The sequence below is a fragment of the Podarcis melisellensis genome (genome assembly GCF_964234715.1).
Source record: "Podarcis melisellensis genome assembly, chromosome: 13".
NCBI classification, from domain to species: Eukaryota; Metazoa; Chordata; class Lepidosauria; order Squamata; family Lacertidae; genus Podarcis; species Podarcis melisellensis.
The window spans coordinates 7,344,533-7,367,677 of record NC_138545.1 but is presented as its reverse complement, the minus strand read 5'-3'; the positions used below and the strand labels follow the sequence as shown (position 1 = coordinate 7,367,677).

The following is a 23,145-nucleotide window of genomic DNA, read 5'->3' as shown; positions in this document are numbered from 1 at the left end:
GTTGTGTCTCTCTCATCCCAGGATTAGCAGATTGTGTAAACCAGCCTTTCCCAAGCTGGTGTCCTCGAGATGTTTTGGGAACTACAATTCCCAAAAGTCCCTGCCAGCCAGGTTCCCCCCCCCAATGTAGTGCAGAATTAAGGCAAGAAATGTGGGGAAGCACAGAGAGACAGAATGGCTTGACATTATCCCAGGATACTTGGCAAAGACATACAGTGGTACCTCAGGTTAAGTACTTAATTCATTCCGGAGGTCCGTACTTAACCTGAAACTGTTCTTAACCTGAAGCACCACTTTAGCTAATGGGGCCTCCTGCTGCTGCCGCACCGCCGGAACACGATTTCTGTTCTCATCCTGAAGCAATGTTCTTAACCTGAAGCACTATTTCTGGGTTAGTGGAGTCTGTAACCTGAAGTGTATGTAACCCGAAGCGTATGTAACCTGAAGCGTATGTAACCTGAGGTACCACTGTATGTGGGTGAAAATACATCGGGACCCTTTGTTCTTACAGATTGCTACATCAGTCTGTAAGAACAGCAGCCCCGAAGCCTTCGCTATGGAAACAAGCCACGGATGGCTCCAAGTCGTCCTCGCTCAGAGTCTCACTTTCCTGTATGTGAGACATAACCGACAAAAACAGTGCCTTTGTTGAGCTGCTGTGAAGATAACTCAGCCAGTGGACCCACGCAGTTCTAAAAGTGGGAAGAGAGAGATGTGTTGCCTGGTGCAGGTAAATCAAGAAAGTGTCTGTGGCGGTGCCCTCTGCCTGTTGCAGTTAGCACAAGTCAAGCTGTGAAGGCTCTGAAGAAGCTGGTGATTGAAGCCTACAGCAGCTAGACTGGTAACTGGGAGTAGCCGCCGAGGCTATATATCCTGGTCCTGAAAGACCTACACTGGCTCCCAGTACGTTTCCGAGCACAATTCGAAGTGTTGTTGACCTTGAAAGCCCTAAACAGCCTCAAAGGCCCGTATACCTGAAGAAGCGTCTCCACCTCCTTCGTTCAGGTCCAGCTCCGAGGGTCTTCTGGCGGTTCCCTCCCTGTGAGAAGTGAGGTTACAGGGAACCAGGCAGAGGGCCTTCTCGGTGGTGGCACCCACCCTGTGCAACGCCCTCCCATCAGATGTCAAGGAAATAAGCAACTCTAACTTTTAGACGACATCTGAAGGCAGCCCTGTTTAGGGAAGTTTTTAATGTTTGTTTTTTTATCGTGTTTTTAATATTGGGAGCCGTCCAGAGTGGCTGGGGAAACCCAGCCAGATGGGCGGGGTATAAATAATAATAATTATTATGCCTTTGCAAGGGGGGGTCAGACTGAATGGCCTCTTGATGTTCCTTCCCAACTCTTCTAACAAACGTATCTACACACACTTCAGATTGATTTAACTAAGCAGCGTGCAGTAAATTCAGTACTACAAACAAAAGGTTGGCATACAGATCACCAACTTCTGTTACCTGGGAAGGTTTGCAAAAGAAAACAGCATGAGGGGAAATGATCAACTACCAACAGCCTAAAAGTTCTTGTGGGTGAGGGGGTTTGTAGCCACTTCAGCGACTGCCTGGGCCTGTTTGGGACATAACTGCAGTTGGCATAGCTGCCAGGAACCAATAAACAGGGAAATCCCAGCAACTCTGTAAAAAAAAACTATTTATTTTCACTCATAAGGTTGCTTCGCTCTGCGTGGCTAATATCATCCAGGCTGCATCGGTGGCCTTATTCACACAAAAAGCTTTCCAAATGTGCCAAACGGGTGGTCATTCTGGATTCATTAACACAGATGGATAATAGAGGCCCAGAATTCGTCCCTTTCTCTACCGCCTCAAACGGCTCTGGTCTGTTGCCCTGCCAACAGCATGGAAACTGCCTCCCGGGGATCAGAAAGGCCATGAGTTCAAATCCTCCCCGGGCTGCAATTAGGGCAAGGAGGACGCCTCGCTGATTGCAGCTGAGGCTGAATGTACAGTATGAGAGGGAGAGAGAGGCCGAAAAAGTGCAAGGATGCTGAACAAGGCCTTACAGAGCGACCAGGTGTGCTGTCATTTGGATGCCTCAACCTCTAAGCACAAAACGAGCAGAATCAGCATGCAGGAGGGGGCGCTTGCCCGCAGAGGGTCCCCATGGGCCCAGCCAGCCTCAGCCTTGTTTCCTGTGTCTCCCAGGGGGGCTCCCTTCTCTCACCCTATGGCAGGCATTAATTAAGCCTAATTAGCATCCTCCCACCCGTGACTAACTGTATAATTCCCTCCCCCCTGCCTAATTAGGCTGAGCAGCTAATTCAGCATCATTAAAGAGGGAGAGAGTCTCTCCTGTGCGCTCTCTCTCATCTCTGCCCATCCCCTTCCTATACGAAAACCATTCACTAATCACAGCCCCCCACCCCCTCTTGGTTTCATTCTCCATCCAATTACTTTGTTTACTCTTTCTTCCTCCCGTGACTATTTTGAATATTCATTTATCCACCTAACATTCACCGTCTTTCCAAATCATCAGTTACCTTGATGACTGCATCAGTGTTTTGGATATATTTTTAAAGCTGTTTAAAATAGAGGGGCAGGTAATAATAATAATAATGATGATGATGATGATGATGCATTGTTTTGATTTTGTGTGCACCCATGTTTGCCACCCTGGGCTCCTTTGGAATGAAGGCGGGGATACAAATTTAACAAACCAATAAACATACATAGTTCTAATTAGAGTAGACCCACTGAAATCAACGAACCTAATTTAGCCATGTTAATTAACTGCAGTGGGTCTGCTCTGCTGCAGGACCAGCACTGGCTACAGCAGAGTGGATTTTGCAAATGTGCTTTCGCAATCACACAAATTGCCCTTATCAGTTTTTCCCTTAATCCACCCATCCATCTGTCTCCTTTGTTTATCCCTCCATGCTCACTTTCTCATTATCTTATATATCTCTCTCTTTGCGTTAGGCTCTCACTCTCTACTCTTTCCAACAAATACCCTCCCACACAAACAAATACACACACACCATATTTCTTTCTTTGGCCCCATTTGTGCTATACTGTACATTTCAAGCAGTGACACGCCATTTTTAAATAGTCAATGCTTCTCCCAAATAACCCCGGGAAGCAGGGTTCCCCAAATTTGGGTCGCCAGCTGTCTTGGACTACAACTCCCATCATCCCTAGCTTGCAGGACCAGTGGTCAAGGATGATGGGGATTGTAGTCCAAAAACCTTGCTGGGAAGTGTAGTTTTTTGAGGATGTTGATCCCTGTTAGGAGATCCCTGTATTCCCTTCAGAGAGCTACAATTCGCAGAGCTCCCTGAGAAGATGGACAGACCACTGTGGGAACTGTAGCACTGCAGGAGGGGGGGCGTCTTCTAAAAACTCTCCAAACTGCAGCTCCCAGTAATCTTTGAGGAAAGCCATGACCCTATAAAGTTGTATGACACTGTTTTAAACGCCTAGAACAGATGGGAGTCACCGTTCCAAATCCTCAGGGTCTCTCACGCACAGATATACCTCTTATCTTTGCTTCTTCCAGTACACTGATATTGATGATCATCTTCCAAAGCAACTACTCTATTCCGAACTTAAAAATGGAAAGCGAAATGCTGGCGGTCAACAAAACAGGTTTAAAGACTCTCTCAAGGCAAATCTAAAAAAATGTATATAAACACCAACAATTGGGAAACACTGGCCTGCGAGCGCTCCAACTGGAGAACAGCCTTTACCAAAGGTGTCATGGGCTTTGAAGACACTCGAACTCAGGACGCAAGGGAAAAATGTGCTAGGAGGAAGGCATGCTTGGCAAATCCACACCATGATCAGCTCCTGCCCAGAAACCAATGTCCCCACTGTGGATCCAGAACTGGCCTCCACAGTCAGTCATTGTTAAAACTGTATTTATGGAAGACAATCTTACTCGGCTACGAGTGATCGCCAAAGAAGAAGAAGATACCTCTATCGTTAATTCTACATTGCTCTACCTACAGTGCACAGCATGGCTCACTTCCTTGAGTCGCCTGCAGGCAGTTTCACCGCAAGGCACCTTACCTCCACTTTTGGCACCCTCTTTGTGGACACTGTTCAGGGGGAAGGGGCTGGTGGGTGTGTAACCGTGTCCTGCAGCAGAGGGAATCGACCACAGCACCTCCAAGCCCAATTCTGAAAGGTGTTAAAGGCCGAAGGAGACCCTTGCTGGATCCTGCCACCTAGCCCAGAATCCTATTCTCACACAGTGGCCAAACAGAGGCCTCTAAGAAGCCACACAAGCAAGACCTGGGTGCCACAGCGCTCTCCCCAGTTGTGATTCCCCCCCGCAACTGGCATTCAGAGACACACTGCCTCCAACGTGGAGGGAAAACAAAGCCCATGCTATATCTTTTTACACCATTTCATCATGTTGGGTTTTATAGCTGAGTTTTCTAGCCGAAAGGCAGAATAGATGTGTGTGTGTGTGTGTGTGTGTGTGTGTGTGTGTGTATATATGTGTGTGTGTGTGTGTGTATATATATATATATATATATATATATATATATATATATATATATATATATATTCCTCCTTTGCCTGTCTCTCTTCTCCCTCCATCCACCAGCACCCTCGTCCCCCTAAGATTAATCAGCCTATTGATCCGTTCCCAAATGTTCCTGCCTAGCAATTTGCCAACCCATCCACAGACACATAGGCTTGCTTAATCCCCCATATACATGCCCTAATCTTGCTTCCCATCTGGCTGTGCTTCCCTCCGTGCACCTTTCTCCCCCTCCCTCCCTCTCCATCCATCCTCCAATCATTTACAGCCTCTTTCTCTCTCCCTCTTTCTCTCTCTCCCCCCCCCCTCCACGCTCTCCCCTCTCCATAAACACACCCCCTTCGCCTAGGTCCACCTGCCTATCATCCAAACACATCCCTCCTGCTAATTCTCCCCCTTCCTTCCTTCCTTCCTTCTTTCCTTCCTCCCTCCACATTTGGGCTGCAGGGAGCCGTGGGCATAACCTGGGATCCCCTCCAAAATTTGGCATCCTCGCCTCTGGGTCTTGGCGCGTTGCGAACAGGTGGGTTTCGGGACACGGACCGGCCTGGCAGTTTCCAAACATGTGCGACTCTCCTCCAGGGCGGGGCATCCCCAGGTTTGTTTGCATTATTATCTTTCCTGCCTTTTTGTTTTTAATAAGGGAGGGGAAGGGGTTTTAAAAGGGTGGATTAGCTGACAGCTCTGGAGGCACAGAGAGGGAGCAGGAGGAGAAAGGCAGATCTTCCAAGGGGTGAAAGGCTCCCATTTTACTCCATTCAAAAGCAGGCGGTGAGCTGGGTATAAAGACTCTCTGGTGTGTGTGTGGGGGGGGGGTGTAGGTGGGGGGAGGTGATGTGGGAGCCAGGGGTTTGTCCCCTCCACAGGGTATTGTGCCTTTGTTGCCATGTCTCCAACAGATGTCTGTGAGAGACAGCGTGTGCCAAGACCGGCATTGTTGCACTGATGAGTGTGCCAGCCGGCGTGGGAATGAGCGGAGAACATGGCAGAGCATGAATGCCTCTGTCGGAGACATGAGGACAGTCAAAAGCCCCCATCTTCGACACGGGCATCCGACAAAGTAGGCTGTTGCCTGACTGCAAACGCTCCTGCCACAATCTAAGCGGTTATTAAACTGATGTGCCGGCCAGCGCACTTTGCTGACTTGGAATTTTGCACGAAACAATTGCGGATATTCGAACTCTATTCCACCTTGCTCCCATCATACCAGATTGGTGGGAAAAGGCACCCTAATTGCCCTAAAGGATTCCAACACCTCCAGCAAGGTAGATATTGGCAAGCTGGGGGGGGGGGTGGAGTGGGGGTAAAGGGAGATGGTCAAACCCACCACATGGTGGTCTCCTTCAGACAACTGACTACCACTGAGAATACAATTCAGACAGTCCATCTCGGCTCAGCTGAATTCGCCTTTATGGTGTGGGTTGGATTTTGCCTCCCAAGTAAGAATCTAGTCAAATCTGATGGGTCTGATGTGCAGTGTTCGCCAGTGTTGTCACAATGTTCACGAGTTTGTCGTAAGTTGTCTAATGTGGTAGCCGCACTGGAGGACCCCTTTAGGCAACCGGTTTCCTCCCACCGCTGAGAGCTGCAAACTGGGAGAAATTATTGGCGTGTGCTTTGGTGTGCAACAGCCAAAAGTACAATTTAATGTTCGTGTTCCTGGTTTTATGGTGGTGTTTGAGGACAAGCACATTGTCTGCACTGGGTATGGGTGCGCGTAACCTCGCTTGCAAGCAGCGTTCGTAAGGAACGAGAGGGCTCGTGTGGATAAAAGAGTGTGTCTGTGCCATCGGTGAGATTGGTGCTTCCACAGCGAGTGTGCCATGGGTCCTCATGCAGAAGTAGCTGCAGTACACAACACTGCTTTGACAAAGGGTCTGGAAACCAAGCCGTATGAAGAATGGTTGAGGGAGTTGCATGTGCTTAGCTTGGAGAAGAGAAGACTGAGAGGTGATAAGATAGCCATCTTCAAATATCTAAAAGGTCCTATCTGAACCAGTGGATTCAAATTGCAATGAAGGAGCTTCCAGCTAAATATTAGGAAGAACTTTCTGACAGTAAGAAGCGTTTGACAGTGGAATGGACTCCCTCGAAAGGTGGTGGAATTTCCTTCCTCGAAGGTTTTCAAGCAGAGATTGGATGGCAGAGATCTTTAGCACTGGATCCCTGCATGGCAGGGGGTTGGACTAGATGACCGCTGGGGTCCCTTCCAAGCCTACAATTCTGTGATTCTAACCCATGCTCTGATGGTGCAGCTATATTTGGGTTGGCTCTTTGTTCTTGCGGCTCACGGGGTCGTGAGTGGCATGCCGTAGACGCCTGTCATTCCAGTAGTCAATGAAATGGAGGATAATTAGGTTTGTGTAAGTATGGATGTTTGGAGTGGTATTATCTCTGCTTTTAGGCTCACAGAGTGAGGAATGTCAATGTGTCTGTGTGGTGTTATTGTGCATGCCTCCATATTCCTTCAGTGTTCAGTAGACAACCTATGCATCACATATTTGGGTGCCTGAGAGATGCATTGTGATGCCCACTTAAACCTTAGCTATGTTTTGAGTCTGAAGCTGTGTACGCACTGTGTGTATGGTTTCTCCCATAGAATCCTGGGAACTGTAGTTTGACAAGTGGAATTGCAGCTCTGTTAGGGGTGAACTACAGTTCCCAGTATTCTCTAGGGGTGGTACAATTCGCTACCAGGCTATAAGTTCAAGGTGCTAGTTTGGTCTATACACAGTGTGGGACCAGGACACTTGAAATATTGTCTCACCCCTTATACGCCTGCTACATCTACAGCTGAGGGCTTCATGCAGGCACCACCTTATCAGGAGGTCCGTTCTGCACAATGAAGAAATCGGACTTTTAGTGTTGTTCCACCTGCCCTTTGGAATGTCTTCCCCTTGATGTGTGCCATCTCTGTTGTCTTCTCGGTGCTTGCTGAACCCGAACTTCTTCAACAAGCCTTTGAATCTGAAGTCTTTCCCAGTTTGCATCTGTGCCATAATCGTTTTCAATATATGCTTATTGTTTAACCCCTTGTTTGCTACCCTCGGCTCCTTTGGGAGGAAGGTGGGCTGGGCTATAAATACAGTCAATACACACAGTGTGTGTATACAGCCACGGTGTGCAGTTGCGTGTGCTCACATGCCCTCTGTTGATGTGCGTACACAGCGAACCTGTTAGTTTTGGCTGCCTCTGTGTTTCAGTGTCTACTGAATCCATCAGGTGGATCAAATGAGGATATAGTTTTAACCCAAGCATGGATGGCGTTTTCAGGCACACGGCAATCGTGCCGGTGTGCGTGCGCCTGCATTTTGACACTGCCACAAGTATTGATGTGTTTCCCCAGGGACCACATGCACATGAGATGCAGTCCTGTTGTGTATTGGTGTCAAACTGACACCGTCTCCCTGGGCTGGTGTCGATGCTGGTGTCTTTTTTTTCTGTGGGTGTGTCTGTCCTATGTGAGCAGAAGGCGTTTGTGTTTGCTCTCTCTCTCTCATTCTATTTGTACATGCTTCTAAGCAGGGGACCGCGTGTGGGTTTTATTGGCAGGCTGTTCCCGAAGGTGTGTTTATTGCTGTGTTGTGTAGAATTAGAAAGCTGTAAAAGCTGTCCACTTTTCTGCCCAGAGCCAGGATGCTGTTCCCACCTGTCCTTTTAAGATGGCCGCCCCACCCCAGCAAAGCTCCTCCTCTGCCTTGTACAAACTGCACGCCAGGCAAAATGTATTCCGTTATTGCATCTCCAACCTAGAGAAAGCTCTGCCAGTTGAATTTCTGTCTGTATTGCAGAATAGGAGGTCTGCAAGGGGGAAAGGAAAAAGCAGTGGGGTGGGGGAGCAGCTTCACTTACTCATACTCCCCTGACTTAGAAAGAGAGAGGCCCATATGCAAACCACAACTGTAGAACAGAAATGGATGCCCAGCGGTGCCTGGTAACTCGAGAAAGCGAGCCAAGCTGCGAGGGATGGCAATACCCCGCCACACATGTCAAACTACGCAAGGGTCAACCCTGGTGAAAATTCTGTGTGCCAATTCAGACCCCGAAGCCTCAACACCGGGTGTCTCTGAAAAGCCATTTATTTCCCATGGAGCAGAGAAAGAGATTTGACCCACGTTTTCCTACGGGAACCTGCTTTCCTATCAAGATGGTCATAATCAGAGATCCTCCTGTGTGTGCTGTATCGCCCAGAAATATTCCTGATTTGGAAAAGGGAAAGGGCCTTTTTTTCAGTGGCTCCCTCCAAAGGGAGGCCTGCCTTGTAGCTTCTCAAATGGCACTCCAAAATCTTACCTACTTATGACACTCCAAAATCTTACCTCTTTTGAGGGAGGACGGATATAAATTGTTGCTCCGTTTTTGGAAGTGACAAGTTGTATCCAGCTAGATTAGACCCACTAACCTAAGTCATGTCCATTCACTTCAATGACCCTGCAGGACTAGCATTGGATAAAATCCGTAGCAATTGCTATGGTTTAATTACGTTTAATTAATTTAATGATTGCTGTACTGTTTCTCTTCTTAGTGTTTTATGGCTGCTTTGTTGAAGGTGATTAAATTGTTAATTAAAATCGCAAACTAAGCCTGCTGCCCCATGCGCACTTGTTTAGTAGAAATATTATTACATTTTAAAATTTTCATTTGACACAAAGTACCCAAAATTATTAAAGCACTGCATGTATATTAAAAAGTACACCAGCCCCTGCCTACAGGTTCACAATCTTGAGTCATGATCCAAAAGGAATAACGAATGGGGAGGGAGGAGGAAAGCAAGCGTTTGAACAGCTGAACCTTCACTGGCCAATGGATGGGGCCAAGCTGGTCTGTTTCCTGCCCTGATGTAATTTCTGGGAGAAAAGGGGGTGCATCCTCCCAGGGACCCCAGGTCTCCTTCAGCTCAGCAGTCCCTGGTAACTGGCAGTCTTCTATACAGACATGTATCAAATTCCACCATTATTTTCACTTGCGTGATTAACTGCCTTGAGCTCATGGAAAAAAGGCAGAGTGTAAATGTTTTGAATAAACAAAGAGACCATCGAATATTGTGTCTGCCTGCCTGCCTGCCTGTATACTCAGTAATATGGGTAGTTTTAATGTGTTTGTGAAGTAGAGAATGTGCAAGTGAGGGAGGTAGAGAAAATGTGCTTGTTTGTGTGAGAGAGATGTGCATTGTTTATGTGCTTTACTGTGTCTCTAGCTCTACGGTGTGTGTGTGAAAGAGAAGGGGAGTTTGGTGCTTCTAACCAAAGCGTGATTGTGTGTTGTGTCATGTTGAAAACCTGCAGACCAGATACACGGTATTGCACATGCTTTGGCTACATACACAACATAGATTTCAAACACACACACACAAACACACACAGGAATGCTGGGAACTGAGCATTATGAAAGGAGCTGGGAATTGTAGCTCTGTGGGGGTAAACTACAGTTCCCAGTATTTTGGGGGGAGAAGCCATGGCTGTTAAAGAGGTAAATGGGTTGTAAATGAATGGTGTGCACTCAGCATTCTTCCCTCCTTCTCCCTCTGTCACGCCCCTGGTGAATATATTTGTATTTTGCTAGCCATAAAATGCCACGTGGGAACATAGGCATTGCCTCAGAGAATGTGTGCTATTAGCCTGGCACACGAGCCTAGTTGGTATTCTGTGTGTGGCATGGTGCTGTGATGAAAATAATGTTTACCATTTAGAGATAACTCAAGATTTCCTCAGAGATACTTGTGGACATCTCAGCTACAAAAGGGCAAGCAAACAAAACCCACAACAATTTCCATATTCCTTTTTTTCACACATTTTTTTTGAGGCAGAGAGTACACTGAGTATCTTTGGACAACCTTGTGATATCTCTACACCAGCGGTTGGCAAGGTTTTCCTCGCCTTTTCACTCCAGCGGAGATCCCTCCATGGGATCGCACGCACGCGTGAGCGCCCACGCTCATGATTTTCAGCGTTTGTGTCTGCGCAGACACGATTTTCAGTGTCTGCATGCGCAGACACGATTTCCAGCGCCGTAGAAGCGAGTTCCTGCGCCATGCTGCCCCGGTTTAGCGCAGCGCGCGGGGACTTGCTGAGCGGGCGGCTCGGTTCAAGGGCGGCTCGTGGGCAGGTTAACCGACCCCTGTGGGCCACTTGGGGCCATGGGCCTTAGGTTGCCGACCCCTGCTCTACACCCTGTGGTAAAATTAATGGGATCTGTTTGCTTTCCCAGACTGTCCTTTTCTGTGGTAAAGAGCCAGTGAGTGAAGAAGAACCACACAAGTATCATAAAAATAATCAACGTTATAAAATACAAATGCAAATAACAAGAATGAAAACGGCAGCACAAAACCAACACATTCTGGGTTTAAAAAACTATTTAAGAGTCCATTCAAAGCACATCGTTTCCCCTCAAGAATCTTGGGAACTGTAGTTTGTTAAGGGTGCTGCGAATGGTGCTTCCGTGAGGAGGGGTAGCCTACAGTTCCCAGGATCCTTTGGAGGAAGCCATGAAGTGGCATAAATGTGCTTTAAATGCATGGGGCAGTTGTGACCAAAATTAACTCAGCTATCTGGGTCCCAGGAAACCTCAGACCCTCCAAGTGTCCCTATTTTCCAGGGACAGTCCCGGATTTAGAGAAGCCGACCCGGTTTCTGATTTGAGCTTGGAAGCTCCCACTTTTCCCTGTTTTCTTTGGAGAAATGTTGAAGGGTGAGGATTTATTTGACCTCTGAGCCTGAGTGGTTTCAGTTGCCTGAATTGCACCTGAATATGTTTTGTGTGCATGATGTCTCCTGGTGCTGAAACGCTCTGAGCCTCTTGCGCATCTCGCCCCTGTTCCTGCAGCTTGCCGTCCACCATGACGTTGCCCTCGGCGCTGGCGGGTGCCGGACCACGGCGTGGGAGCATGCCTTTGCCCATCAAGCACCAGCTGGTGAGGGCATCGGCGGTGGACGAACTGGACTCTCCCCCCAGCTCCCCCGAAGTGGGAAGCACTGGGGGGGCCAGCCCCGCAGGAGGACGCGGCCCCTACAAAGTCATGTTGCTTGGCGAGAGCGGGGTGGGGAAGACCACCTTGGCGGCCATCTTTGGAGGCCTTAGAGGGGGCCCCCACCACGAGGAAGAGCACACAGGTGAGCCCAAGAAGATGCCAGGGGATGGCGTTGCAATATTTCATTCTGCAAAACAGCAGAAGTTGAACAGGCCCTGCTTTTCTTGCCATACATGCAGCAGAAGGGGAACAGGAGAGAACGGCGTGCTCCACCTGAGGACATTTTATTTTTATTGATTTAAAGAGCCATATTGGATTCAGACCAAAGGCCCATCAAGTCCCAGCATCCTGCTCTCCATTCACCTGTTGAATTTATGCCTTCCATAGCATTGTTGTTGAGGAAGGGGAAGGTCAAAACTCTCCAGATAAATGGAGGTTTTTGTGTGGAATTTAAGCTGTTAGGCCAGAATTTCAAAGTGACGGCTGTGGGAATTGACTTTGCTGCAGTGATTTTCTTAAAATCCTGAGGGGAAGCTGGGATAGATCTTCTGGAAAAGTTTCAAATCACTGCTATCTTAAAAACCTGACATCATATAATATACATGAGTGTGTGTTTGTGTCTAAGGCTGTGTACACACTAAGCCTTCAAAGCACACTTGCAAATAAATAATGGGCAGGTTGTGTGCTAAAGGTTGCTGGAAATTGTGACTTGGTGAGGGATAAACTACACTACCTTGAGATTTTTGTCAAAAAATGATTTCATTTATCTAATTCTTACCCCACATTTATACCCAGAAGGCTCTCCTAGGCTCCCCTTAACTTTTCCAACCATTAAATGTATAGGGTTGCAGCTAGTCCTACTCAGAGCAGACCCACCGAAATTAATGGCCATGGCTAATTTAGTCCCATTAATGGTCTCCTTTGAATAGAATATGGTCACATTCTACCCATATAACTTGACAAATAGTTTGGCAATAGTTTGTAAGGTGATACTCAAGCTATACTAAACCTCCTTTTTTCTCCCTTTCTCTCTCTCTCCACATTTCTTTTCTTCCCTCAGAGGATTCCTACGAAAGAAATTTCTACGTAGATGATGAAGAAGTCACTCTAATATTATATGACATCTGGGACCAGGTAGGTGCATTTCTGTCCCCTTCCTACCCATTGAGATGGGATGTACCCAGAGCGTCATCCCCAGCAGGGGGAAAAATATTACAGCAAGAAGTTCACCATCCCATCTTTGTTGTTGTTTAGTCATGTCCGACTCTTCGTGACCCCATGGACCAGAGCACGCCAGGCACTCCTGTCTTCCACTGCCTCCCACAGTTTGGTCAAACTCATGCTGGTAGCTTCAAGAACACTGTCCAACCATCTCGTCCTCTGTTGTCCCCTTCTCCTTGTGCCCTCAATCTTTCCCAACATCAGGGTCTTTTCCAGGGAGCCTTCTCTTCTCATCCCATCTAAGAGCTGATAAATCTTGCAACACACTGGAAACGTTTTAGAATTTATTATTAATGCAAGTAGTTGCGTCAACCATAAGATGGAAGGCATGATCATATAGAGTTATCTCTTACACACAAACTAAGGACACCTTTGATTCTAAAATAAGCATCTACTGGGACACAGACTACTTGTAATCCGAAACCACAAAAGGTGATAGTCAATTAAGTTTTACTCAGTGCAGACCCACTGAAATTAACAGGCCTAACATCATCATGTTTTGTTCCTTTCAAGTGGGTTTACTTTGGGTATGACTTATCTGAATACCACCCACAGAAAATGTGCTCTGGTCTTCAAAGCTGTTGGCTTGTTCATAAGCAAAGGCATGATGACTGAATCAAAACTCATAACTGGACCATACAATGGAGACTTGTGATTTGATCTCTCATTCCTTTTAGTTTTAACATGCAGCTGCCATCAGGAGCAGAAGGGGTGGATTGGGACCGTAGCGGCATGGGAGGGGAATTTACTCTTCCTCCCGAAACAGCATTTTGTGAGTCACCCATCTTCCAAAGTGGATTCATTGCCCCACGAATGGTAATATATATCTTTAAATGGGTGACAGCCCCAATCTAACCAGTCTAGCACAGAACATAGCAGGCTTCATCCTGATGAGATTGAGAATATTTACACCGGTGGCTCCAGCATCTGCCCTGGTTTTCTGTTTTCAAAATTGCGGTATTCCACAATTTTTCAGGTCTACAGAAATTCTCAGTCAGTTACAAATCCAGCATTCTGAGAATCTCTGTTGTTATTGTTTATTTGAACCAGTTTTCTAGATCTTAAGTCTTAGAGGATATTGTGGGCAATGCCAGGCAATATCAGAATGTTTTGGAGATTGTGGAGTGGGATTTCCAGTTGGCAAGGGCAGTTTTCTCTGCAGCTCTTGGTTACTGCAAGGGGCAAACGGAAACAAGGCAAAATTATGCAAAAAAAAAATCATGGCATGGTTATGCTGAACGTATGCAATTATATCCAAGATTTACGCAAAGCTAGACAACCGGATGGAATTGCCTTGTTTTATTATTGTTTTGTTTTAGCATCTCGTTTGCATGGAAATGCGTTCCAAAATTGCACAGCATTGCTGAAGTGAGGGAGAGTGGTATGCAAATTTATGCAAATCCATATTAAATTAACACAGCCGTTTGGGAGTCAGGCGGGGGTGTATACCACTGACATGCACGAATATGCAAATTGTTCTGGAAACTGGCAGCATTCTTGGGCGGCTTGATTGCAGCATACAGTGCCATTATGCAAATACATGGAGAGTGTATCCAACTGCCAAGGAGAATAAGCAACAGAACCCCCATTATCTGCATTGCAATTATCCAAATTCCTCGCTTATCAGAATCTGCCATTTTCAAATACCTGCATGTCTTCTCCCCTCCCGTGGCTGCCTATTCAGAAGGCCCCAGGGAAGGATCCTGAGGAGCTGCTATATGTTTCAATATTATCTTAACTGCGTTTTTTATTATTGTGTTTTGACTTTAGTTGTAAAGTCACCTTGGAACAATTCGTATCCTTAAAGGTGAGATGCGAATAATTATACTGTAATTAAAAAATGTGTAAAACACACTCCTGTTTATCTGAACTTTCCAGTATCCAAACACACCAATCGGAAACATTCAACAGCCACCCCGGTTAATATCGCTGTCACATTCACTCTGGTAACATGCTGGATTGATCCATTACACTTTCCAATATATTTAAAAGCTGCAGCTTTGGTTAACGCAATTCTTTTTAATATCACCCACATATACAAAAAACGCAGGTAGCTCTTGTAGAGAGAGAAAGAGGTTGCCTCTTTTAACATGTTGCTGGTTACGACTTCCAAAACTGTTTTTTCCCTCTTCAGAACAATTTGTGTGTGTGTGTGTCTGATTTTTTTAGAATCACATACAGATATAGAAAAATAAAACATGCATGATTTACTAGCTAATATTTAACAGAGGAAATGCCCATAACAAGAATCACCAAATAATCCACACCAGTGAAAGCACTCAGTAAATTTCCCTTCCAATGCTTCCCCCCCCCCCCCCATTATATGACAGGCACTGTTTAGGAGGCAGGAGTGGGTTTTCCCCCCACCATATTGTGGTCCTGTCTTTTGTTCAGGTGGGAAGCCATTTTGTCTTATTATGCCACACCCCCAACGGCGGCCATTTTGTGACTGGCGCCCGCGGCACTTCCCCCAAAATGCTTGCTGTCAAACAAAGGTTGGCAGCCCCTGATCTGGACATGCACATGCCCTCACTTTTCCTGACTTTGGCCTCTTCCCTCCCTGCAAACTTTTCCCGTAGGGAGATCCCGGAGGCTGGATGCAAGAATCCTGCCTGCAGACGGGAGACGCCTTCCTGTTGGTTTTCTCGGTGACCGATCGCCGCAGCTTCACACGGGTCCCCCCCACCCTGCTGAGCCTACGGGCTGGGTGCCCTCGGACAGACCCCCCTATTATCCTGGTGGGGAACAAGAGCGACTTGGCGCGATGCCGGGAGGTCTCACGCGAAGGTGAGTTGCCAGAGGCTTTGCTCCCTAAACACTAGGGAGATCGCCTGCGCACCATTCAGGTGGCTTCCGGTCTACCATTTTGGAATAATTTGTTCTTTCTGAAGGGCCGAGGCAGGAGAAGGAACCCACGAGAATTGTTTGCTTGTTTATTTTCTCCTTTTCATTTCATTTTTAATTTTTTATTGAATTTTATAAGAAAAGAAAAACAAAGAACAATACATCACACTATAAACACATTTATATACATATTTTCTAAAATAAAATCTAAAAAAGACAAAAGAAAGAAGAAAAAACTTTTCGTAACCCATATTACCAAATTCATGCTTCAAACATTGCAATATATAACTCTTAGTTAAAATATTATAAAAGACTTCCACCGCATTCACCGCACGTCTCTTATTTATCTTGATCACCTCTACATCTGTTCTTCAATCATTTCCCTTCCTTAGATTCTTTCATAGTCAGTCAAATCTTTATGTTCTCTATACTCTTCACAAGGTTAGTCTAGGCACAACCAAACTTTCATATTTGAGCCCTGCTTGTATAAATATTCATTTAAGCATTCCCATTGTTTCTGAATTATAGCTTTTGATTTATGCCTTATTAAATCCTTCAATTTTGCTAACTTCAGGTACTCACATAGTTTACATATCCATTCCCCTTTTGTTGGGATATAATTTCCTGTCCAATGACTGGCTACCAACATTCTCACTGCTGCTGTTGCATACAGAAAGATGATAATTTTGTCTTTGGGGATATCGTTACTCAAGATTCCTAGTAAATATGCTTCTGCCCTTTTGATATATGATACTTTTACCAATTTTTTCATCTCTTCATGGATCATCTCCCAAAATTTTTTAATCTCTGGACACATATGGTATAGTTTACTTTTCTCATGTTTCTTGCCTCCATTACCAGAGGGCCGCAGCCTAGCTGTCATGATGAACTGCAAGCACATCGAGACATCCGCGGCGCTGCATCACAACACGGAGGAGCTCTTTGAAGGCGTTGTGCGGCAGATACGGCTGCGCCGCCGTCGGCGTGAGGGCGATGGCTTCAGCAGGGAAGGGGCCGGGGGCCGGCGCGAGAGCCTCACCAAGAAAGCCAAACGCTTCCTCTCTAGTCTCGTGCCGAGGAATGGACGCTTCTTCAAGCAGAGGTCAAAATCCTGCAATGACCTTTCAGTGCTATGAGCCCCATGCCAGCATGCCAGAAATCTCTGCAATGAAAGGAAACACGTAAGAGTCCCCTTACCCTCAGCTGCATCGAGCTCAGGAGAGCAGCCACGTCAACCCAGGGGCAGTTCCCAAACATAGCAAAGCTCCCAAAATCCTCCTTGGCTCACCTCTCCTCCCATCATCTTCAATGCATAACCGAACAAACTATTTGCTCCTGTCCTTTGCAGCAGCTTGGCTCCTTGAGAGGGCTTCTCAAACAAACACACGAGTTTTACAAAAAACACACGTTTAATATACAGTATGCTTTACAGGACCTGGAGACACCTGCTCTCCAAACTCACGTGCCTCTCACCTTTTCAAATATTGCTCGTGGCACTCTTGTGAGATTCATTTTCTTGTCTGCCTTTAAGGGTGTCTTGTCTTAAAGGTGCCCAACTGGTAAAAAACGCTTCAGTCAAGAGACTCAGGACTTTTGTTCAGGATTTCTGTTCCTTTCTCGTCCGTGACGCTCAGGTGCCCATAATCTCTCATGGGACAAGATTTTTTTTTCCAAGGCACTAACTCTAGAGTGAAGCATTACGTCTACTGTATATGTAAACAAATGGCCCCTAGACTCTTTGCGCAAAGCCTTATCCATCGTGCTACTTTGCTATATCTTAGGAGGTATTTTCAGAGGTGCTGTTTTTTGCTGCCCTCTGCGTCCGTACATATACCGAAGAGGATATAAAATGCTAGTTTCTCTATAGTTGTGTGGCGCACCTCGCTTTTCAGAGGCCCTTGCTTAAAGGCACCGACTTTAGAATGTCCCTTCCTGTATGGTCTAGCAAACAGGAATGCTTTGTGTTCGCTTAAATGTTCAACTTTGAAAAGGTAGTTAAAGGCACCAGCTGGGGGATATTTCAATCTCATTGCATCAACACAGTGGAAGAATAGCACCTCTTTGTGTACCTCATTTTTAAAGAGCACATAAGGGCCAGCCCTGTGCTTATTTCAGCCAGCTAACTGCAGCTTTGGAAAGCTTAATTCGTTTGCTTAATGATGCTTCCTATGCCAACGCTCACCTTTTAAACAATTGTTCTGTTTTTTAAAAATTATTATTAAGGAATTCATCAAAGGATTTGCTGTTTTAAATACCAAACACATATGCTTCTCTTTTAATATCATCACCCACCTGAAGGGCACGCTCCTCTTAAGGAGAGTTGTTGTGGAAGATGGATTATCAGTTAACCGCCATATCTAGCACATCCTTTTAAAGAAGCCATCGCAACAGCAGCCTTCTCAATTCAGCTACAGATGGAGAATTCTCCACATGCCGTAGCTTTTAACCTCCCTTTTTAGAGGCAGACTAAAGGCACAAACCTCAAAGCATTTGTGACTGTGGGGCAGGGATGTGTGTGTGTGTCTTCTGACTTGCTGGACCTTTTGTTTGGAAGGCTACAACCAATAATGAAATGGAACAATTAATGATTAACCAGCTTGGAGCCTGGTTCTTTTCTTAAAGGGACAGGAATTTTATTCCTGGAAGAAGACTGCTTTCAGATTCCAAAATGACGGATTTGAAGGATGTAGCCTTATATGTACACCCCGCACCTGCCAAAAAAACAAAAAACCACCTTGAGGATGAGTGCCTGACAAATGCTGTGTGCTTATTTTCCAATTAAAGCCATTTTCTATTATAGTACCTTCATTTACCTAACCTGTAGCGTCTGGGCCAAGGGTTGCTCAGAACCGTTGGAAAGTGGTGTGGGATGTGGGGAGCAACAAAGGAAAGGGATGTAAAAGGATGGACTGGCAGGGAAGCTGCAGGGAGGGCAGGAAAGGCCATGAAAATTATGTGATCCTGGAAGTACACGGCTCCTACTCAAGAAATGGACGTTAGGATGATTTGACAGCAGGGTGGGGCGTAGGATGAGAAGCTCAAACGCACTGGACATCCATTGTGTTCACGCCTGGATCAGGGCAGTTATACGTGAACCCATTTTCCATGTTTGCACCTGCAAGAGTTTTGAGGGAGATTGGCTGATCCACACCTTTGCTCAGCCTGTTTCCCCTGGGTCAGAGGGCTTTTCTTGTCATTCTGTGCCTTGCGAAATAAAAAATAAAATCAATCCAATCTTACCCACTGAATTGGATCAGATGCACGGAAAAATCGGAAGAAAGGTTTTGCTGAACCAAGCTTCAGCTCAGCAGGTCAGATCACATTTTCACAAGGCAGAACAGTGAGAAAAGCTCTCAAACCCAGAGGGAATTAATCAGGACGCAACACAATCAAAACAAGGGTCAACCCAAAGGGTGGCTAAGCTCACGGCTTTCGGCATGTGTCCCTTAACTTCCTGATGAAATCCTGCAGGATTTTATACCACAAAATCCTCTTTTTTGTTGTGCTTTAGTGCAAGATCTCCCCTCCAGACTCGGCAGTGGAGGAAGCATCGCAGAACGACTGGTGAATTAGAACCATGTGTGGACAACAGGGCAGTGTAAATCTACCACTAATTCCCTATTAGTGAGTCAGTACTCAAAGAAAGTACTTCTTCGTGCAATGCACAGTTGAACTACGGAACTGGGCTCCAGAGGAGGCAGCAGCAATGATTGACAACCAAGGTGGCTTATAAAAGAGGACTGAACAAATTAATGGAACTCAAGGCTATAAACAGCTACTAGGCACAATGGCAAATGCTGCCTTCGCTGAGGCAGGCATGCTTCTTGAATTACCACTTGCTGAGAACCACAGGGAAGATGCTGTTGTCCTGAAATCCTGCTTGCGGGTTTCTCACAGGCATTTGGTTGGCTGACAGGACGAGGTGGGTCACTGGCCTGATCCAGAAGACTCTTCTTTGTGTTCTTAAAATTGCAAAGTGCATCCGCAAAAAACAAGCCAAACAGAAAACCCACCAGTATGGAGGACCCTCCGAGATGTGATTTTCGCTCAGCTTTGCAGGGACTTGGCTGTGACAAGAAAGAAAGGTCTTCTCCACATGCTCTGTTACCGTCCTTTCCTTCATCTGTTCCCTGGGCTTTTACCCATTGAGAGCAGGTTTCAAGGGGCTGCACTTTGCCTCTATAGGCTGGGGGTTGGGGAAAAGACAGATCAGGAGCAGGAGAGGGAGGAAGAGGAGGCGGTTTGCCTACAGAAGCCGAGGCCCGATGAGCAATGAGAGTGGCACAGCAGTCAGCGGGCCTAGAAGTAAAAGGCAGTGCAAGGAGCCTGCTTAAGATGCAAGCTGTGTGCCTCCCCTCATCAGAAGAGGAGACAGGCTGACGGTTCAAGCTGTCAACGCTTGCCAGGGCCCTCCTACGCCTGCCTTAAAAGAGAAGCACCTGCAACGAAGATTGCTATTCCCTCACCACCGACACTCCACTTTCTGCAAAGCTTACCTTTGCACAGATCCAAAGCACCCGCTGCCACCTTCAAAACCTCCACCCTGAGCCGTGATAGGCACCCTTGAGGTGTCACCGCCTCTGCCCCTGTGTCCTTACCACTGCTAAGGAGTGGGTGGGGAGAGAGAGAAAGGGGCTTATCAAAAACTTCAGAAGCGCTTGCATTTTCTGAAGGAACCAGCTGGTCACACCTCGCAGCCACAAGGCAGACTTGAGGTGGGTGGAGGGTGTCTGAGTCAGCAGGTTCTGCAGAAAAAAGGGGACCTGAACACCTGGATGTGTTGTGTGTTCTGTGACCCCTTTGCCCCTTACAAGTTCTTAAACTTGGGAGGGCATTAAAAGAGAGCCAGGTCAATTGAGGAAACAGAAGGCTATTGAAGGTAGTAAGTAAAGGGTCCAGTCCTTTACCATTAGGTCCAATCGTGGCCGACTCTGGGGTTGCGGCGCTTTATTGGCGGAGGCAGCCGGCGTACAGCTTCCGGGTCATGTGGCCAGCATGACTAAGCCGCTTCTGGCAAACCAGAGCAGCACACGGAAACACCGTTTACCTTCCTGCCGGAGCGGTTCCTATTTATCTACTTGCACTTTGAGGTGCTTTCGAACTGCTAGGTGGGCAGGAGCAGGGACCGAGCAATGGGAGCTCACCCCGTGGCGGGGATTCGAACCGCCGACCTTCTGATCAGCAAGTCCTAGGCTCTGTGGTTTAACCCACAGCAAACATTCCAGCAGTGGCCACTGTGAGAACTAGATGGACTGCTGGCCTGATCCAGCAGGCTCTTATGTTAAGCTATAGATGCATGAACACACACACCTCCCTATGTATATTAGAAATCCTTACATTACACATTTTGAGTATAATGCTATACTGTTGGTGCACACTGGTTGTATACTTGCTGAATGTAATGTGTGAACACAGCTATATAGCCAAGTGGGGATTTGAACATCTCTCAGCTTCTAAACCAACCCTCTTAGCATGCTGGTCCTCAAAGTGAATATGCCGCCCATACCAGAATTGAACCCATAAGAGAACCAACAGAATGCATCCCCGAATTGAATTTACTTTCAAACCAATGACTAAAAATGCCTCAATAATGTACTCTTTCCCCGTCACATGTCTCCAAAACCAGATTAACTGGTTTGAAGCAGACCCTCTCATTTTCATGCACAGGAACACGTAGCACTGATTGCTCATCAACTATAGCACAGGTGTGCTCACCATGTAGATGGCTCTTTTTTTAGAAAACAAAGAAAAGGAAAAAAAAGGGTAAAAAGAGACAGCATTTGTTCAGTGAACACCTAAATGCAATTTCAGGTCACCAAGGACGGAAGTTGCCGCCATACAAATATTGCAGAAATATTTTTGCACAAGGAGCAAGGAATGCTTTCGACTCCACTGCCTCCTAGCTTAGCAAAACCAAACCCACACTGCAGCCCCTTTTTCTCTCTCCCCTCCCCAATTCCTTCCTTTGCCAGCGAAAGCTATCAAAGCTATCACACTTGAGAAAACAATGAGGAACAAAATGTCTTCCCCTCCCCCCTTCCTTCCCTTTCCATGGCTCAAGTATTCAGAAATTGGATGAGCAAGAAAAGGGGGGGGGATGGGAAGGAGATGTGCATCTCTTCACCATGGAAACACCCTTATGGGTCCACAGCTGGGTGGTTGCCATGGAGACAAAATGTTTCCCATTGCCATAGCGATGATCATCGATTGAGCAAGCTGGCAGGTAGACTGCCACCCTAGTCTTCTGCAACCGAAATCAAGGACAAGGGGCTTGGGGGGGCGGGCAGGCGGTGGAAGATATGGGGTCCTCACAGATGAACCCAGGCTTGTAATTAGGGGAAAGGAACGCCATTTGGGAAACGGGAGAACGAGGTTAAAGTTATTTATGGATCATCACTCTCCGTGTCCCTAGGGGAGGCCTTGCAGGTGCATAGCTAGAGGTTGCAGGAGGCTCGGGGGGGGGGGTGCTGAATTTGCCGACAGATTTCGCAGTACATTCAGAGCCATCTGCAGCTCAGAGTGAAGCAGCACCTGGGAGCCAGGAGCAGGCAACCGAGAAGTCGTGAGGAGGAAGCAGCAGAAGAATGGGTCACATAATTTACTGCACACCCTCCATCTCCAAAGGAAGAAGAAAAAGATCTGCCAAGATATCCATGAGCAAAACCAGCATGGGGGTGGGGGAAAATAATAATCTCACACCCTACAAGTCACACATTTCTGTCACAAGGATGGAGAAGGGAGCTGGAGGGTTGCTCCTCCGCTCCCACACCAGCTGGATCCTGTGGCTTTCAAGCGACAAACAACAGCCACAGCTGAGCAACTTAATGTGGCGCCGTGAACAGGCTCTGGCCATCTTCCTGCAAGACCAGGAGCAAAAATAACCCCCCGAAGCGCATCAATGCATGTACATCTGCACTCACCCAAGCAGTGAACGTCTGACCCAATTACCAACATATGCCTTGTATTTCACAACCCTAAACACAGCAAAGAGAACAAGAGGAGAAAATCAGAAAATAAGACAAGGTGGCAGCTCTGGGCAACATGTGCTGTGAACAGCCATTTTCTCTATGCTAACCACTCTCTCTGCCGGGCAAGAGGATCACGCATACTCGAGGAACCCCCTGGGAATAAAAGCTGCAGGAAATCCTGTGGGGTGGGGTAGCCCATGGCTCTTAGCTGTTTCCCACCAGGAGGCAAGCTTAGGTGGGCCAACCAGGATCAAAAGACCCCTTTGAGTCACAAGGAGGGTGTGTAGGGATGAGTGATGGCGAGTGGGCTGAATTTGGCCCAGGGACACCCAGGCAGCCCAACCGCGGATGTTGACTTGCACCGTTCAAGCAAGGCATCCTGCCCAGAGCGTCGGTGGAAAACAGTCCCTCTCTTTCTCAAATCAGTCATTCCTGAACAGGGAGCCATGGGAAGACTGGTGATGTGCCATAAACAAGTTAAAAACCAAAGGCTCCTGGCAAGTCGACAGAAGCAGATCAAGATCTAATGGTAGATCTCAAGATCTGCTGTTGGGACCAACAAGGTTTCAGACTCCCAGTTATTTGACAAGAGCAACAAAAATGTGACTTCTTCTGCCTACATCAGGCTGCCAAAACAAGCTGA

General features: G+C 46.8%; 1 protein-coding gene across 2 annotated transcripts; it reads left to right on the top strand.

Moving 5' to 3' along the window:
• The first annotated feature begins 4,521 nt into the window (after positions 1-4,521).
• On the top strand, positions 4,522-18,333 carry REM2 (RRAD and GEM like GTPase 2). 2 transcript variants are annotated; one of them, XM_081887004.1, is made up of 5 exons: positions 4,522-5,025; positions 11,325-11,611; positions 12,530-12,603; positions 15,270-15,477; positions 16,396-18,333. In XM_081887004.1, the coding sequence occupies exons 2-5, from the start codon at positions 11,338-11,340 to the stop codon at positions 16,668-16,670; spliced, it is 831 nt and encodes a 276-aa protein (XP_081743130.1). In that variant the 5' UTR covers positions 4,522-5,025; positions 11,325-11,337; the 3' UTR covers positions 16,671-18,333. The 2 variants fall into 2 exon arrangements, with proteins under 2 accessions (XP_081743130.1, XP_081743129.1); XM_081887003.1 differs by having other exon boundaries at positions 4,524-5,100.
• Positions 18,334-23,145: the final 4,812 nt, after the last annotated feature.

Bases quoted from the DNA above. Each gene is read 5' to 3' on its own strand.
- REM2 (XM_081887003.1), top strand. From the start codon at position 5,066: ATGTGCGACTCTCCTCCAGGGCGGGGCATCCCCAG. The intron at 5,101-11,324 runs GTTTGTTTGCAT...CTGTTCCTGCAG, and splicing joins CCAGGGCGGGGCATCCCCAG to CTTGCCGTCCACCATGACGT. The intron at 12,604-15,269 runs GTAGGTGCATTT...CTTTTCCCGTAG, and splicing joins TATATGACATCTGGGACCAG to GGAGATCCCGGAGGCTGGAT.